The sequence below is a fragment of the Hydra viridissima genome, unplaced genomic scaffold (assembly GCF_058129835.1).
Source record: "Hydra viridissima isolate aposymbiotic clone 2 unplaced genomic scaffold, HvirCarnegie_v1 scaffold_15, whole genome shotgun sequence".
Taxonomy (NCBI): Eukaryota; Metazoa; Cnidaria; class Hydrozoa; order Anthoathecata; family Hydridae; genus Hydra; species Hydra viridissima.
In genome coordinates this window covers 8014470-8032758 of record NW_028324314.1, presented here as the reverse complement: position 1 = coordinate 8032758, position 18289 = coordinate 8014470, and the positions used below count along the sequence as shown (strand labels likewise).

Sequence of the window (18289 nt, the reverse complement as noted above, 5' to 3'; positions counted from 1 at the left end):
TAATCTAATTAATGTAATGATAATTGATTATTTCATCTTTTCTTCAGTAATGGTTATTTCATCTTTCCTTGAGTGATATGCAATTAATATATATACAATAATATACAAAAATAATCAAGAATCGGAGAATATACAAAAAACCCAGATATAATGAATTATAAACACACTCCAGAATTGATACATATATGCCAGAAACAGATAATAAAATTACTTTATATCACGTTTATTTACTTAATCTGTGTGACAAAATATGTTAAAATTTATGTAGGTAGATCTCTATCTTTTTATATCTTCTATTCCTACATATTCTTAGTTTCATATTCATCAAGTACAGGTAAATTGCTGTAGAATGGAAAATTGTTATAACTCTAAAGCACATTTTAAGAAAACAATCTTTCTCTTATCATAAATTTAGCTATGTATAAAATTCTTTGAAAAATAAATCTTTAGTACATTTTTACCTAAATTGACTTACTAGAGTTTTTCTTGCATGGATTAGTCTGTTGTTACAACAATTATACAACTATACAGCTTGAGTTTATTATTGTTTCTTCTTTCTTTCTTTTTTCTCTCTTGAGATTACCACACTCATGTTGCTGATAATTTTACCAGTTTGCTAATTTTAAACATTTTGTATTTAATGTGAGATGTAGAAGAATTAAGGTGTATAGATCTTAAATTTGTTGATTGTATTAAAATTGCAAACTAAACGTATGCTTATAAATACTGTCTTGCAGACGATTTTGGAATAACCTGGAATTCAATTCAACATTTTCATTCATTTCCATATCCAAATATTTTAAATGGTAAGTTTTATACCACTAAGTGTATTACAAGTATATTTTGCCTCTTGCTCAACACACATTTTTTAGAATTTTTTAATATATTGCAGTGCACAAAAAATGTCTATAGCATAGTAATATTGTATTTTCATATGGTTTTATTCACTGAAGTCTTAAAGTTAGATTTTGAAGTCTTAGAGTTGGATTTCTAGAGCTAATAAAACAAATAGGAAGTAACTATGGTGACCATAATATTGGTGGCAGGACCCCTTGATATTTAAAATAGAGGTTTCTTCTAGCCTGAGAAGAATAGCAGACTAAATGACCTAATAGTTATTTATTTTATCATTTAATATGCTAACCTTCTCAGATACTTAATCAAATGTAATAAAATGCTTACAAACTGTAAATATCATTTATGTTACTTAATTTTTGAAGGTTTTGTTTCAGTTTACTTAAAGTGTGTAATAATTAGCGGAAATGCTTCATATATTATAAAAACCTGATATTTGATAAATCTATGGTTTGATGTTCTGGTAATTCTTTAAATTCATTTAACATATTTCACAGTTATTTTATTGTGGGATATATATAGTATGTGTAGGTATCAAATGATAGAAATTGTTGAAAATCTATGCATTTTTTCTGGTATTTCATTTGCCTATCATAATTTTTTGTTATGCTTAATATAAAAGAAGCATGTCTTTGGAAAGTGTGCCAAAAGAGTTGCGTCATTTGCGTTCCTGTTTACTATGTTCTATGATAAAGACATTAGAGCAGTTTGAAAGAGATGGTTGTGACAATTGTGAGCGCTATCTCCATCTTAAAGGAGATCATGAAAACACTTTATCATGTACTAGTGCAAATTTTAATGGAATAATTTCCTTAATGACCCCTGAAGATAGCTGGGTTGCTAAATGGCAAAGAATCGATAAACTTAGACCTGGCTGTTATGCAACATCTGTTCATGGAAAGCTACCTTCTGATATTGTTAAAGATTTAAAGTCAAGGGGGATTCCTTATAGATCTCGAGATACATCTAGTAATTGAAATATTTGTAGACTGTTGTTTTACTTTTTCCCAGAACTATTATCAGTAACACTAAATACAAATTTAAAATGTAAAAAATAAAAATAACATAGTAATTCAAGTTTTGCTAAATTGATGTCTTAACATTATAAATAGGGCTCAAAAAAAAAAAAGAGTTTTTTAAATTGTGGGAAGTTTTTCTTTGTGGTTAGTAATTTTACTTTTTTTTGGAAAGTAATGTTTTTGCTGATGTCTTATATGCTACATGTGTCTTATTATTTTAAAAATGTTATATTCTTTATGTGCATAGTTTCCTTTTAGCTATAAAAATTTTTTTTTTGAATTTTTGACTGAGTAAACCTAATTTAAGTTTTAAATTGATGTTAAAATTGAATTTGGTCAAAAATAAAGTTATTGTGAAATTATTATTATTAAAATAGATAATACATAAGCTTTGTTACAAAAATTGCTCAATTTTTATAAAATATTTTGTTTAATTGGAGATTAAAGATCAATTAAAGATTTAATGAACCAAGCACTTACCCCACGGCCATTAAGTGTTTACTACTATGATTTGGATGATATCGTTACAACGCAGGAAAAAGTTCCTGTGCAGTTTGAACTACCATGTTACAGACTTGGCTTCTTAGATCCTAGTACCTCTGAAGAGCATCTTCAACAGGGAACCAAGATAGAAGTACCTTGTTGGCTTGCATTTGAACTTTGCACACGTAGGAGGCTCATTGCATCAGTTGAATTACCAAAAATATATAATGAAAGTTTCAGACAGATATTTAAGGCAGATCCCAATGTATTAGATTTGCACAGATTGGGACCATACTTTTATAACTTTGGATTTAAAATGTTACATTTTCAACATGTGGATTCAGGTATAGTTGCCAGAACTCTTCTGGAAATTTTTGTGAAGCGATTTCGTCAAATTATGGACAACTGTCAAAATGCATCTCATCATAATGTAATCAGAATGAAAGCTAAACTAGATGAAATGGAAGTTATTTTATTTGACAATGGACAGAGAGCATTAAAAGATTTTATTGAATGGCAGCTAGGTAATGTTGGCAAGCTATTTAGTTCGATTATGCTAACTTCACAGAGAAAAAGAAAAAGAACTGATTTGGAGGAATAATAATATTCTCACTATTTCTTTTAGTTATATTTATTAAAAATACCTATTATTTGAACTTTTTTAATTTTGTTTGATTTTTAAGATAAGTTGTAATAAAATCACTGCCTCCCTTTCTTTCTAGATTGGAATAGTTTATGAATTTTTCTTTTTTTTTTTTTTTGCTGGCAAACAAAATTTTATTGTAAAGAACATCTTAAGAAACAAAAGAAAAGAGATTTTATGTTGTTTGTTGCTCTAACTTATGGCTTCAAATAATTGTCTTGAAGAATTCCGTTTTATTTGAATTCACAATACATAAAAATACAAAATCAGTGGCATCCATGCATCTAAAAATAAAGAAAATAATTATATGTTTGTAATCATGCCAGTTTTTTTGAATTTTAGTAAGTGCCAGGCTCACATAATACATTTAAAATGAAAAGAAAAATTGAATCAAACACAAGTGCTGGTTTGGTCAAGATAAAAAAGAAGAAGTTGAATACAAAAAAAGTGAAGGATTTTGTTTTTCTTGGCTTTCAAATTTGTCTATTATTTTACAGTTATTTCATGTTATATTTATGTTGCTGTATTTATGATAAAATTTCTTACCAGTATTTTTTCTGTTGTAATCCTCAATGCTCTATGTTTATTCTTATCTTAAATTTATTTATTATAATCTTAATATTTTTATTTGATAAATGTATTTGTTTCTATCTAAATATTTACATTTAAAAAGGTTTTTTTTTTCTTTCTTTTTTTTTTTTCTATGTAAATTTTTAAAAGAAAATTATTTCAGAAGTTGTCAAAAGAAATTTGCTAACACCTGTGTGAAGAAGTTTGTATTTTTGCTTTTTACAGAGTAAACAACTTTTGAGTGTGATAATATATTGTTTTAGAGAGTATTTGATTGATTTTTACATGTTCATATAATTTAAAGGTAGTGTCAGCTGAAGAAAGGCAAAGGAAGAAAACCTCTCTTTATAGTGCACCAACAAGCGAAGAAATAAATCAGCTGAGAGAAAATGAGAACTTATATAAAAGTAATTTGTTCAGAATGCAAGTAAGATATATGTATATTTTTTTTACAGTTCTAGTTTTTGAACCAACATAGGTTTATTGTTGTCAAGAAAATCCTTTTATGAAGTCAACTTTTTAAATAATGTAAAAATTTGATACATGCTAACATATGTTAATATGAAAATATACATGTAGTAATACATTTGATATTCGTGCATAATATATTTTATAAGTTAAGTTTTTTTTTTTGGCTGGCAAATAAAACTTCATTCTAAAGAGCATCCTGAGAAACAAAAGAAAAAAGTTTTTATGTTTTTTGTTGCTGTATATTTGTTACTGTAGTTTGTGACTTCAAATCCTCTTGAAAAGAAAAAAAAGTTGAATCAAATACAAGTGTTAATTTTTCAAATTAAAAGAAGAAAAATTTATTATAAACATACACTTGTATCAAAATATAAACAAAAGTTCCTAAAAATATATATTTTTTTAAACTATATATAAATATAAAGTTGCTTTAAATAGATTCAATATCTCCTGGAAGAGGTGTGCTTTAAAGATAAAAAAGCGAAGAAAGTGAGCATGGCACTCCATTCACTAAATTCTTTCATTAAAGGTACACCTTCTCAAACAGATGAGCACAAGGTGATTATTTTATTCACATAGTTTATAAAACTTCCTGGAAAACGGGTAATGCCTGAAAACCTTTATAAATTTAACTTCTATTTAGTTATCTGGTAATTGTCTACCAATTGGTGTGGAGTTTCCTCTTCCTGATTATATTCCAAGAGCAAAAGTAAAAGGAAAATTTAAATACATTGCTCCAAAAGAAATTACAGTTATAGGGAGTTATCTTTTAAAAACCATGACAAAGCCAAGAACATCCATCGATATTGCTGTTGAGATGCCATCGGTAATAGTTAGAGAATGTTTTAGAGTGTTTGTGTGTCTATATATATAATATATATATATATATATATATATATATATATATATATATATATATATATATAGTGTAAAATACTTTTTTTTGCTTTCACTATCCATTGTTAATTTTTTTATAGGATTGCTTGCAACCTCGTGATAACTTAAATTATCGATATTATTTTAAAAGGGCTGCATATTTATCATGGCTTGCCTTTTACTTGAAAGATTGGGAGTATACTGATTCTGTTCATTATGCCTGCTATTATGATCAATATAGACCAACTCTGCATTTAACTCTAAAAGGTTTTGTAATTGGTGTAAATAATTAGTTCCTCTCAAATAGTCAAGAGGGTGGGCACAAAATTCATAATTTACAAAATGAAATGTAATGAATGAATATATTATGATTGAATATTATTTTTTTAGGAAAGGTACTGAAAAAGTTTTCAATAAACATTTATTTGTCCATTCCCAATGGAATATTCAAATTGTCACGGTTCTCACCTTTAAAAAATAACATCAGATCAAATTGGTTTAATGATTTGGATGATTCAAAAGCTGAAGATTTACGTAATTAAATACATAATATTTTGTTTTGGTTTTTGTTTCCATTATTCATAATTCTAAACTTAATTTGTAAGATTACAAATATTTTGTAATCTTGCAAATTAAATATAGAGTGTTGTAATGTGCCTCTAATATTTGTTTACTTAGTTATTTAGTCTGTAATCAATTATTTATATATAATTGTATAAAGTTCTATTTGTTTTAAAAAAAATCAGGTCATTAATCTTTCTTTTAGTTATATCAACTCCTCATTATAATAGTGGCATACTTTCTGATATGCTCTTTGAAGATCACTTAAAGGTTTTATATGCAGCATTGAAAGAATCTCCAGCAATTCGAGAGGCTGTATGTCTCTTTAAAGTATGGCTCAAACAAAGAACATTTAAGGTTTGAATTCTGTTCTTTATTAAATGAAGCTCCTTAACTACTTGTTTATGAGTTAGTATGTGGTAGAAACAAGCATCTAGAATTCTTGTTGTAATGTAAATCTATTGATTTGTAATATAAGTGGTAAGGGAAAATAATTTATATACTATAAGTATATTAAATGATTGTTGATAACATAGTTTCAGATTTTTTAAGTTAATAAAAAAAGAGTAGAGTATACTTCTTTTAAAAATGTGCAAAACTATGAGCGTTAAAAAAAAAAGAAACATCTCTAAATAAAATCTGATATTGAACTAAGATGAGGTAATGCACATTAGTATTTGATTTTAATGTCACCAATCTACTATTGGTCACTATCTACAATATCTAGTGTTTCACTAATACCATTAATCAAATCCATAATACTTTTGCTGATCAAAATTTAGTATAACAGTTTTCGACCTTTAAGAAAACATTTCAAGCAAATAAATTTAATGAAAAATATTATATAATATTTTTCATTAAATTTAAACTTGCCTCAAACCATCTCTAGAAAACTATATAGTTTTCTGGGGATGGTTTGAGGCAAGTTTGGGTGAATTGCCTTTCTAACACATTTTAAAAGAATGATAAATAAAATAAAAAATGTTATATAAAAATAAATAATATTAAATATGTGTGTATATATGTGTGTATACACTCATACATATACATATATTCACATATGTAGATATAAAAACTAAGGCAGGATACTTGTAAAAAATATTAAGAATTAAATATCAAGCACTAAATTTAATTAATGTAAATAGTATAAATGCATAATGATATTTTGTTTTTTAGGGTGCTTGCACATTTAATGGATTTGTTGGTTCCATGTTTGTGGTATATTTGCTTAAAAAGAAACATATCTCTTTTAATCTTAGCTCCTATCAAATATTCAAGATTATAATGCATTCCTTGGGTAAAAAGTCATAGAAAATTTGTTCAAGAAAATTCTCTGAAAGTTTTTATAAAAGTTTTGAAAAATTGAAAAAAAATATAAAATTTTTTCTTTCTAGACTATTTTCTCTATTTCAGCAATATCGGACTGGTCAAAAAATGGCATCACACTTTGTGAAGACACTGATGTAAGTTAACACTTGTTTTTGAGAAGAATTTCATGCTTTGACAGTTTGATTTGAAATCTTAACTACCTTGAACTTTATGTCACCTTGATTACCTTGAGCTTTATGTCATCTTTAAGCTCTGCTAAAGATTCTGAATATACTGGTTTAAGGTGTAATTTATGCTTTTTATTTAAGTTACTTTCAAAATTCACTTAAAAGATTAGCTTAACTATTATAACATCCATTAAGTTATGAGTAAAGTTTATTTCATTAACAAATTATTTAGCATTTGTTATAAACCAATTATTTGAATTCTTTAGAAATCAATAGTGGATTTTCATGAGAAATTTGATGTTGTGTTTGTTGACTCAACTGGAGAACTGAACTTGTGTTCAGATATTACTAAATCAACTTATAGCATGGTAATGAAGTTTTGTCTTATTTGCTGGTTGCTTTTATCATTTTTCAAGCTTGTTCTTTTCCTGTTTGCTATTTTTACTGAAATATTAGTAATAAAATTTTAAGTAGATAATAAAAGTAATTGTATAAATGTTATAGATTGCATATGTTATGTAAAGATTTCAAGTTTTTAGAAATTTCTTTAAGATTTGTTACCAAGCAAAACTATCATTAAGCATTCTTGACAATTCTTCAGTGAGTGGCTTTGATCCATTGTTCATCAAACAGCAGCATTTTCTTCAAGTTGCTGATCACTCTTTCCGGTTATTTTTGTTTTGTTTTGTTAAGCAATAGAAAAATATATGAGATAAATTTTGTTAAGCAACAGAAAAATGAGATAAATTTTTTAGAAAAAGTTATAATTTGATGCAGTTAATATTTAAAAGAACAGGACTTGCGAAAGCTTCATTTGAGGCAAAAAATATCCTTTATCCTTAAATAGTTCACAATCTTTAGTTTATCTTATTTTTATTACTTAGATAAGAATTTTAAATAACTTATTCTAGGCTCTTTTTAACTCAACTGCTTTAATATTACACAGGATGATGACTTTTAATTTTTAATCTTATGACCTATTAAGAGTTTTCAATCTTGATGAGTTACGTAACAAGCTGATGGGAAACATTCATAAGACTGCTGTTATGGATTATGGAGGAGACTGGTTAAAGCTTGTTCCAAAATTCGTCTCAGAAACTCTTGTCTCTGGACTAGACAAAAGGCTACGGTTACTGTTCGAGAAACCTGCAGAGGAAAAAAAGGTGTTTTTCTGGTCAAAATTACTTAAGCATTTAAGTTATAAAAATTCAAAAAAAAAAGGGATATGTGTAAAGTGAAATTTAAATAACAAAATTATTATAAAGAAAAAAGTTTTTCAATCAAAACAAAAATTTTTCTAATTTTTTTTCATTAAAATAAGTTTTTGCTACCTTACCTAAAGTAACCAAAGAAATTATCATTGTTGAGAAATTTTTTTTATTTTTAATGAAAACCAAAACTTTAATGTTTGTAATAACAACCTTTATATATAAATATATATATATATATATATATATATATATATATATATATATATATATATATATATATATATATATATATATATATATATATATATATATATATATATATATATATATATATATATATATATATATATATATATATATATATATATATATATATATATATATATATATATATATATATATATAATCTAGTAACAGTCTATTTATATTTTATTTTTATCATTGATTTCTTCATTTTCAGTGGCCAGTTACATCTTCAAAAGAAATTAATGAGTCAGAGCAAACTCTTTGGTTTGGTTTACTGTTAGATACGCAGTTTTCAGAAAATACTCTTATTATGGGACCGCCTGCAGATCAGCCAGAGGTTTGTAAATTAAACTATTTCAGATATAATAATCTTTGAGACATTCAAAACAAACAAAAAGTAATAGAGGCTACTTCTTCATAAATTTTATTAGGCTATATTTACAATTACGTTGTTTCATTATTTTCTGTTTTAACCGTTAATATTGGTGATAAATTGTTTGTAACAGTCGTTGAGTTTGATAAACTTACAGAACGGTTGCTTTCTTTTCTTTCATAAATTCCAGCCATCATTGTTAGAGTTGGATTCATGGTATAAAGTGCTAGTTGGTTCATTATTGTATCAAGCTCTTTTGATTTGTTTTTTTTTTTATCTCTTTTTGTGACTTTGCGATAATACATTGTAATTATCTTCATGGCATATAGACCATATAATGTGACAACTGATATACCTTGAAATGTAAAACATAAGGTGTACAGTTGTTTTTGAGTATGAGAACCTAGAATATAAGCTATTGCAAGTCCAGCTGCAGCCAGAAAAACTGTTACATACATGGTAATGCCAATACTTTTTATTTCACTGTAAGTTTCTGGCAAATTTCGTGTTTTAAATGCCCAATAGGCACATGATAGCATTAAAACAAAAGGAAAGATAGCATTTAAAGCCATGTTTCTACTAGATGAATTACAATGGTGTTCTACATAAGTAGATTTGTATTCTGTTACAACCACTGGTTGACTGGTGTTTAATATCCAAAAAACTGCCATTGTCAGTTGAATGCCAACCATCCCAACCGTGAGTAAAACCTGAGAGGTCATTGAGATTAATATTAATCCCCGAAATTTAGGTTTCTCAGAGCTAAGAAAAATTCTATATATCCTGTTAGTTTTTAAGACCAATGGAGCATAGCAGAGTGTTAGTGGCATACCAAACATAAGCTTTTGAGCATGGCATGCAATTGGTGATGGTTTTTGAACATAAAGTATAGGTGTTATAGACATAAGGATTACCCCAACTAAGGAACATAGTTGGGAATTACCTTCCCTTATAATTAGTTTGTTACGGTTTTTTAAGTACACACCCATTAATAGAATGGAAAGAAGTATTATAGTGCTTGAAATGGAGATCACAACATATGCCAGTGTGTCAGTCATGCTCATTGACACTTGAGATAGTGGGTAGCATTCTTTTTGTTTTTCATTTGTTTTTGTTCCTATAGCACATTTTGAACAAACATTGTTTTCTATAAATTCTTCTGGATTGCAAAGGCTGCAAGTCCAACAGCACTCACTTGTTTGAATTTTAATTTGGTTCTCTTTACATGAAGAGCTACAAATTGATTCTTCTAATTCAATACTCTGATTTATTTGTAATGCAGTTCTATTCTTTGAAAATTCATCGTAGCTCCAAAATCCAATAGGTTTAAATTCACCTTTTTTGTATTGGTAAATATCGTAGCTATCTTCCACACTACCAAAGTCATTAAACATGCGTTTTTCAGTCTGTTCATTTTCTGTTATGTTATATAAGTGATCATTTAAGTAAACATCAGTGAATTTTTTACCATCTGTTGTTGCACATGATAAGTCTTTGTCCTGTGGGTTCATTTGACACTCCTTTAACCACTTGCGGATAGCATAAGCAGCAGCATAAACTGATTTGATGACTGGTCTGACTGGTGTGTATTTATTGTAAGTATAATTTTCATAATTTGATTTTAAGTACTTCTGAAAATCATCAGGCATTGGATTGGTTATTTGTATAGTAAGCATTCCTTCAAAGTATGGTTGAACTGATTCTGGTATGTGCAACATAGTCCCACAGGATGTACTAAACACAAATTGAAATTTCTTTAATTCATTCTTATATTTTTCAGCTGCAATGAAAAAGTACTGGCAAGATTCATAAGTAAAAAACACAAACACAGTTTTAATATTTTTGTGCTGTAACAAGGAGGCAAAGGCCTTCTCATAATCATGCTGCTTTGAGTCTTGGTTGATTCTTTCAATGTGTTTTATGCAAATGTTTTTGCCTATAACTTCTTCTAAGTTAAGAGTCATTGATGCTCCATCTTCATCTTGTGTCTGAAGCACAGCAACTATTTGCCAGTTGAAACGCTTAGCTAATTGAAAAAGTAATTTTGATTGATATAGGTCTGATGGCACTGTTGAGAAAATGGACGGATAATCTCTTCTCCTTGAAAATTTGGTGCTGCTTGCACCATAGCTTATAGTTGATTTTCTTCCAACCCATAAAAAATTTGACCAAAACTCTGAAAGTTCTGAAGAGTAAGGCCCAATAGACAATACTGATTGCTTTGAAAGAGCACTGTAAACTGATATTTTTTGTTCTACACTATAGGGCACATATCTGAGAGTATGATTGTATAAAAATTCTGGGTTTTTGTTAATCTCTATAACTGCAAACCTCATAGCATATTCATATGTGTCTCCTATGTCAAGGGTATTTATTGTGCATCTTGTTTCATTAATTTCTGGCATACAATAATTGAATATTCCAGCTATATCAATGATAAGTCCTAAGTAAAATAAGGTTGTTATAAAGTAATTGTATTATCAAGGCTTTATTGTATTATCAAGGTTTTATCAAATTTAAAAAGATTTGCAGCAAAAAATAAATTATTGAATTACCTTTAACTGAAAGAAAATATCCCATAAATATTAGTAAAAGGATAGTCATTCTTCAGATTTAATTTCAAAATTCATTTTTTTTTTTACTTTTGGATAACCATGAGAAAATTTCAAGTGAATAATATTCATCTGCAATTTTGTGAAAGTTTATGCTTTTTTATATGTGATGTGGAAAAGTAAATAGAGTTTTTTTTTTTTAAGTCTTGAAGGAATTTTAAATTAAACAAACATTCCAAATGTTTCTTATTTCATATTTAGAAGGTGCTATGATTTGTTTGTTTACATTTTTAATCCAGTTGATTGTTTTGCTGTAATCCTCAAGTTGAAAGCAGTGTTTGATTGAGATTTTGTCTTTCTGAAACATACATCAAAAACAATATTTGACTGTGATTTTGTAATTTTTGTTTGATGTTTTAATGCTAGCTGAGTCAAAACATATGTTGAAGTTTATGTGATATTTTAATGCTCAATATTTTCATATATACTTAAAGATGCAGCATTGCAATCATTTTTATAAGTGAAAATAATTTTAATAAACAAAAGGTTTCTTTAACAAAAACTATTGACTTTCAAAAGATTTTTTCAGCTGTGTTTTACATAATACAGTTTTGATTTGAATTGTTAAAATAACCAATCAAAAAACAATCACCAATCAAAGTCTTATTTCTAGGATTGCTATTACATAGTTCAATAAAACCTCCATCTGTTCTTATTCCTAGATTTTTTTGTATTATTTCATAGCTGCCATTTTGTATCTTGGTTTTAATGTATTTACTAGTATTCAGCAAATAAAAGTTATTCATCTTCTAAATTATTTACAAATTATTTTGATTGTAAATTTTTTTAGCATATTTAGTATATTTAATATTATTGTGGATATATGATTACTAATATTATAACCAATTTGTTAACATAGTTTTAAGTTATTATTATTATTATTTTATTATTGTTGTTATCATTGTTACTAAATATTGTTATACAAAAAGGTTATTTATATTGCACATTTTTTAAATTTTATTTGTTAATATTATAAGTAAATTGTTATGGTAGTAAATTTATTATTATTATAAATAAATTGTTGTTAAAAATTTAATAAGGTTATGAATAAATTATTTTTAGTAGTAGTTTGTTAACATTATAAATGTAAATTAATATTATTTATACTTATTTACTATTATTATATTGTCAATATATTTTACTTTTCTTGATAAGTGGTTTTTTATAAGCTTAAAAACTTTTTTTAAAACATATTGAAGTTTTCTAAATAACTTCATTTAGGCCAAAAAGTTTCGTCAAATTTGGGGTTCAAAGTCAGAGTTGAGGAGATTTCCTGATGGAAGCATAAATGAGGCTGTATTGTGGTCTTGTGCAAACAAAGAAGAAACAAAGTTTATTTGTAAACAAATTGTTCAACATCTTCTACAGCTGTAAGTTTTTTTCTTTGTAAATTTAAGTTTTACATGGCACAAGATAATTAAAAATGAAGAATTTATTTGAAAATCAAGAAGTCTTTTTTTTGTTTCACTTTTTTGTGTGTGTGTTTTATGTAAAAGTAGGGAGACAAAAATATTTTATGTAAAAGTAGGGAGACAAAAATATTTTATGTAAAAGTATGGAGACAAAAATATTTGATTTTTCAGATTTTGGATAAAACATGATGAAGTTGTTATTATGTCAAAAATAGAAGTAGTACCAATTTTAAGTTCACAAACATATACTGTTTCCAAATTATGACCAAAGATCTGGTGTAATGTCCTAAAAGTTGATACATAGCTGCAATTTTAAAATTAAAATTAAATTTGAACCTCATAAAAAAATCTCTAACGGATTAAATTTTTTTTTTTAAAAAAAGGTACCTTTCTATTTTAAAGGGATGTGAAATCAATATCATGAAATTTTGCTGTTAATATTGCTATTACAGTTAATAATATTGTTATTATAGTTGTTAATCCATTTCAAAGTTCAAGGACTGATTAATTCAATAAGATGGATTCACTTCAAGTTATTCCATATCATTCCATTTCATATGATATTGGGGTAAATGTACATATACATTGAAAGAAAGACTCAACAGAAGAAATTTTTGATTCATTTAAAAGAAAGGTGGCAGAGCCCCAACTGTATGCCATATACAGCATTCTCAGTCATTAATTGTGTTAGGTTCTGTTCAAATCGTGAAAAATGTCTGCCATCTTTATAGAAATGAAAGAAAAAATGAATACAGAGGTTTATCAGCCTTTTCAAAAACATGTAATACAATGGCTTAAGAAGGCTTTATCAAATGAGAGTTGTTAGAGTTGTTTCAACAGAATGTAGCTCTTAGGCTTGGTCAGAAAACAGTCAACAGCTCTTAAAAGACAATATGGCCAATTTTAGACTTAAAAACTTTCAGCCTTTTTTGAGCCCAGATTTAAATCCACTTGATTTTTCAAACTGGAGTGTTGTGGAGACAAAACATGCAAAAAAGACCATAGAAGTCTCAGATCTCTCAAGTCAACCATTACAAGAGCATGGAACTCTATGTTAAGAGAATATCTCATCAGTATTTGTCAGGCGTTTCCTTTCACATCTAAAAGCTGTCATTGAAAAATATGGAGATCTAATCAAATCTTAAATTAAGCAAGGCATTTATATTGAACTTTCCTTTTATAAATATTGTTGAAAAATTTTATTAATATTTGTAAGTAAATTTGTAACTATTTGACAATAATTGCTGGTACATCCAGTAAATATCTAACTTTCTTTTCAGATTTCTATTTTTCAAGAATTTGTATGGCAGAAGGGCATGCACACCATTGATGAATGTTTAAAAAATTTAGTCAATTTTTTTTATTGGTTATAATCTTGGGGACAGTATAGAGTTATAACCTGAATCAAGGCGTTTTTTCTTTTGTTAATGTAAAATTTACAACTACCAAATTTCTTTAAAATCTTTCAGATGATAAGTGCTATAACTGTTCTAAATTTATTCAAAATCTTTATGTAAACAAACACATCCATTAGTTTTTGATTGAACTCTGCCCATATTTTCAGGCATTGCAGTATACCTTTTGATTGTATTCTTTATCATGGTGGAGAATTTAATGTTTGTCTTAAAAGAAAATGGATTGAAACTCAGGAACCTGTCAAAAGCAAATACAAACCTGGCTGTGGAGAAGAAGAAGGAATCAATTTCATAAAAACATTTGAAAAGCTTTGTAAAGAAATCCATGCAATTGAAAGTTTGCCTTTGAAAATTAATTCTATTGATGGAGTAGATCCAGCTTTCCGCATGACTGAAGTATAAAATATTTTGCTGCTCTTTTTAAAATTTTTACAATATCTATGACATGTTTAATGCAGTATTTTGCAATTGTTTATTTTTCTTAAGATGTTAAATTTTCTTAATCTAAGAAGTTAATTTTGATATATTTCATTTAGGTCAATACTCCTTTCCAGCATAATTTAAAGGCTGGTCAAAGCAATAATCATATTATTGTCCCTAAGGTTGGGAAGAAGTTGCCTCATTGGTGTCCTGTTTTTAATGGTATTTATTTGCATCTGTTTTGATTTATAAAGTTAAATTAAAATTACAGAAATAGATAAAAATGATGGATGTTTTTTGCAGTTGTATTACAATTTGAGACAAGTGGAAAATGGCCTGATGATATCTCTGCTATTCAACATATAAAATCTGCATTTCACATTAAGTTAGCTGAATGTATTCGTAACTACATCAAAATACCAGCTGTTGCTTCACCTGCATTTGTTGATGTTTACAAGGTATTTGTTGTATTCTTAGATTGGAGTTTATTCATGGTTTGGTACTATTTCAGTAGCTTGATATTTGCTCTTAGGGCTTTTGCGTGAAATAGATTTTTTTTCCTGTAAATGATTAGATACTAGAATGTTTTCTTTGAAAAATGTTTGTTTTAGAATGGATATGTTTTTCGCATCTCTGTCGTACATTATCGTGAGATGATTTTGTATCAAGAAAATTTAAATGTAGGTTCACTGATTAAAAAGGAGTGTGAGATTGCTGCTCAGCAATTGGATATTGCAATTGTAAAAAAACCATTGCACAACAGTCTAATTAATAGGTATTAGGATTAACATATTATAATAATATATAACAACATATCATAACATATCATAACATAAGAGGTCAAAATTTTGTTTTTTCAATTATTTATCATTTTATTTGATTGAATGATTCCTTTTTTTTTTTTTAAAGCCTTAACAGCCAACATCATGCCTATGCTTTGACTGTCAGGTTGGCAAAAAGATGGGTAGCTTCACAAATGTTTTCTGAGTTTTTACCAGAGGAAGCAGTCGAGCTTGTTGTTGCTTACTTGTTCCTAACACCTCATCCTTTAGAAGCACCCAGGTAAGTTTTGTTTAGTAAATTAATTTATTGAAAAATGATGAAACTGTAGATAATTTTTATTTATGTATTGATGAATGCCGTTTCTAATCAGTGATCAGTGAATTTAGATCTCATATGTGTGGCTTTGTACGCTTCTTAGAGTTCATGTCTAATCATGATTGGAATATTGAACCAGTTATTGTAAACCTCAATGAGCAAATTACAAGTAAATTTGTTTAATATTATTGAATGTTTAGAGTTGAGCATTTTTATGTAAAAATCTCCGCTAAATCTCTGGCAAACAATGTATTAACTTAAAATCATTATTGTTTAGATGAAGAATCTGAAAAAATAAAAGAAAACTTTGAATTAAATAGGGATCAACTCCCAGCAATGTTCGTAGCTTGTTCATACGACCACCAGGGGCGAATATGGACAAAGAACGTAAACAAGCAGGTGAATAAGTGCAATAATTTGTGTGCGCGTGCATGCTTGCGTGCGTGCGTGTGTGTGGATTTTGAGATTTGTGTTTATTACTTTTTTGTTAGTATTTGTTTAATTTCTGTTTCTTTTTAGATTTTATATCGTTTGGCATTACTAGCTGCTTCTGCATTACGATATGTTGACTCCAACTTTTGGACAAATAATGTTTTTGTTGTTGAAGTAAGTGTATTGTCTAAATTAGAAATATTTACTAAACGTTTTAAATGAGTCATAATGAAGAAGATGTCGACATTTATAATCATAATGAAGAAGATGTCGACATTTATAATCATAATGAAGAAGATGTCGACATTTATCTATAAAAAATTTTTTTGGATTTTAAATGCAAAGAACTTTTAAGGTGAAACTTCGATTTACATCCATAATTAAAATAATGTTAACTTTATACTTCTATCTTTATTTTGTTTTCTACTTGTGAGACATATGTTTAGCCCATCTTTCGACCACCCATGAGCGATTACCATGTAGTTATCGAGTTAAATAAAGATATGGTTCCTCTTTACTATCTAAATATTGATTCTACTCTTCGTTCTAACCCGTCTGCCATTAAAGAATCAATTGCGAGCACATCGATGCCTGTTGTTGACTTCAATCCGCCTAAGCTGTATCTAGAAGAATTACGTGTAAATTTTAGCTTGGCTTGATTTTTATTTTGATATTTCTTATTAAATATAATTTTTATAAAAATTCTCTGATGAATTTTCTTTTTTAAAGATCTCTTGATATCTCTTTAGAGTGCGTTCTCGGAGATCGCTCTGTTTTTCTACGATGCTTATGGAGGCACAAACATTGGAGTTGTTTGGAAACTAAGTGCGTTATCTCCGCAACCTTTCAAAGTAATACTTTTATATGTATAAGTGTGAAGTTCTCTTCATCTATTCTTTGTTTCTTACATGGATCAGTCTTTTTAGATTTTACATGCTCACTACCAAACCCTTGTGAAAACAAAGGCAACAAAAACAAATAAAAAAGTAAGTTCATGCATTTATACCATAACCTTAAATGAGAAGCCATCTTTAACTGAATAGATTTTTTAATGCTCTGTTTACAATTTTAAACAAATTTTGTCTTATACTCAAGTTTCTTGAAAGCTAGTTAATAAAATTATCAATGCTACTTTGCACCACTAAAAATGGCATGCAATTAGTAGGATTGCTAGTCGAATTATTGCCATGAGTAATTGTTTGTATTTGGATTTCTTACGGATTTTTTATAAATTCGACGTTGTTCATAACTAAATCAACAACGGTAAGAAAATAATTTGGGTTTTTTCCTTTTATGGCATGTCATTGTAGAAGAAGGTTTGGCTTAGTACACATCAAATGTAACGATATAACTTACTTTGACATAATTACTTTTGTAAAATATTACTTTTGTTATCATTAGATTGCGCCAGGTTCAACGCCGTTGTCTACACCGAACATTTCAGCGATTGTTGATGACTTCAAAATTATTGGTAAGGGGCTTGTCAAAAATGTTATTGTCCTAAGGAAAGATTGAGTCTTGAAATCAAGTAGAATGATATCTACCTTGGAAGCGATTGAAAATCAATTTGATGGTCCACTCGCGACAGTAATTCAAATTCGAACAATAAATTTTAGAAGTTTTTTTTAATTCTCAGTTATTATTGAGATAAAAATACTCTATGTCATTTGATTTCTTCAAACCATCGGTTTAGTCCTAGTTTATAAACAATTGTAAAGGAATTTAGGCCTGTAATAACGACCTGCAAATTATTCACGAATGTCACATTTTTAGTGAATAGAAATTACTTGATAAAATTAAAAATAACGAAGCAGATCTAAACTGTTTAAACTAAAAGTTAACCACAAAAGAAGTGCCATAACTAATGAAAATTAAGATAAGAACCCTGTCAACGATTTCTTCTTACCTTACAGGTTATATACGTAACTCATGATCTACGTACCATTTCAACCAATTATTCTCTTGCAGCAATTAAAGGTTACAAAAAATACATTTCCGTTTTACAAATGACATGAATCCTTGTAATTGGATCTTGAGAAAATGTACAATGTAAAATCTGCATATTCATACAGCTATTCACAAAAGATTAAACGATTGCA

At 27.7% G+C, this 18289-nt stretch overlaps 4 protein-coding genes across 5 annotated transcripts; 3 read left to right on the top strand and 1 right to left on the bottom strand.

Annotated features, from left to right (window-relative positions):
- The first annotated feature begins 714 nt into the window (after positions 1-714).
- LOC149878476 (nucleolar protein 6-like) lies at positions 715-17856 on the top strand. Of its 2 annotated transcripts, XM_090072424.1 has the most exons (26): positions 3175-3447; positions 3875-3997; positions 4477-4596; positions 4682-4864; positions 5016-5181; positions 5305-5448; positions 5681-5832; positions 6652-6772; positions 6889-6938; positions 7238-7339; positions 7524-7639; positions 7957-8134; positions 8643-8765; positions 12635-12783; positions 14390-14636; positions 14777-14882; positions 14964-15118; positions 15272-15435; positions 15570-15722; positions 15830-15927; positions 16036-16157; positions 16278-16364; positions 16637-16828; positions 16940-17041; positions 17117-17176; positions 17592-17856. In XM_090072424.1, exons 1-26 carry the CDS (start codon positions 3373-3375, stop codon positions 17703-17705), a joined length of 3402 nt encoding a protein of 1133 aa, XP_089928550.1. In that variant the 5' UTR covers positions 3175-3372; the 3' UTR covers positions 17706-17856. The 2 variants fall into 2 exon arrangements, with proteins under 2 accessions (XP_089928551.1, XP_089928550.1); XM_090072425.1 differs by lacking the exons at positions 3175-3447; positions 3875-3997; positions 4477-4596; ... (2 more) ...; positions 5305-5448; positions 5681-5832 and adding an exon at positions 715-806.
- LOC145192752 (transcription elongation factor SPT4-like) lies at positions 1482-1916 on the top strand. The gene has a single exon (XM_080070076.2). The coding sequence runs from the start codon at positions 1482-1484 to the stop codon at positions 1830-1832; it is 351 nt and encodes a 116-aa protein (XP_079926202.2). The 3' UTR covers positions 1833-1916.
- Positions 2338-3385, top strand: LOC149878477 (DNA replication complex GINS protein PSF3-like). The gene has a single exon (XM_090072426.1). It carries the CDS (start codon positions 2338-2340, stop codon positions 2956-2958), a length of 621 nt encoding a protein of 206 aa, XP_089928552.1. The 3' UTR covers positions 2959-3385.
- LOC145192744 (metabotropic glutamate receptor 3-like) lies at positions 8771-11532 on the bottom strand. Its single transcript, XM_080070066.2, has 2 exons — positions 11357-11532; positions 8771-11244 (listed from the first exon to the last, which is right to left on the bottom strand). Exons 1-2 carry the CDS (start codon positions 11403-11405, stop codon positions 8873-8875), a joined length of 2421 nt encoding a protein of 806 aa, XP_079926192.2. The 5' UTR covers positions 11406-11532; the 3' UTR covers positions 8771-8872.
- Positions 17857-18289: the final 433 nt, after the last annotated feature.

Excerpts from the sequence above, each read along its gene's own strand:
- LOC149878477 (XM_090072426.1), top strand. The coding sequence starts at position 2,338 with ATGAACCAAGCACTTACCCCACGGCCATTAAGTGTTTACTACTATGAT.
- LOC145192744 (XM_080070066.2), bottom strand. The coding sequence starts at position 11,405 with ATGACTATCCTTTTACTAATATTTATGGGATATTTTCTTTCAGTTAAA. Across the intron at positions 11,245-11,356 it reads ATATTTTCTTTCAGTTAAAG|GACTTATCATTGATATAGCT; the intron begins GTAATTCAATAA and ends TATTTTACTTAG.
- LOC149878476 (XM_090072424.1), top strand. The coding sequence starts at position 3,373 with ATGAAAAGAAAAATTGAATCAAACACAAGTGCTGGTTTGGTCAAGATA. Across the intron at positions 5,449-5,680 it reads TTCAAAAGCTGAAGATTTAC|TTATATCAACTCCTCATTAT; the intron begins GTAATTAAATAC and ends TCTTTCTTTTAG. Across the intron at positions 17,042-17,116 it reads TATCTCCGCAACCTTTCAAA|ATTTTACATGCTCACTACCA; the intron begins GTAATACTTTTA and ends CAGTCTTTTTAG.
- LOC145192752 (XM_080070076.2), top strand. The coding sequence starts at position 1,482 with ATGTCTTTGGAAAGTGTGCCAAAAGAGTTGCGTCATTTGCGTTCCTGT.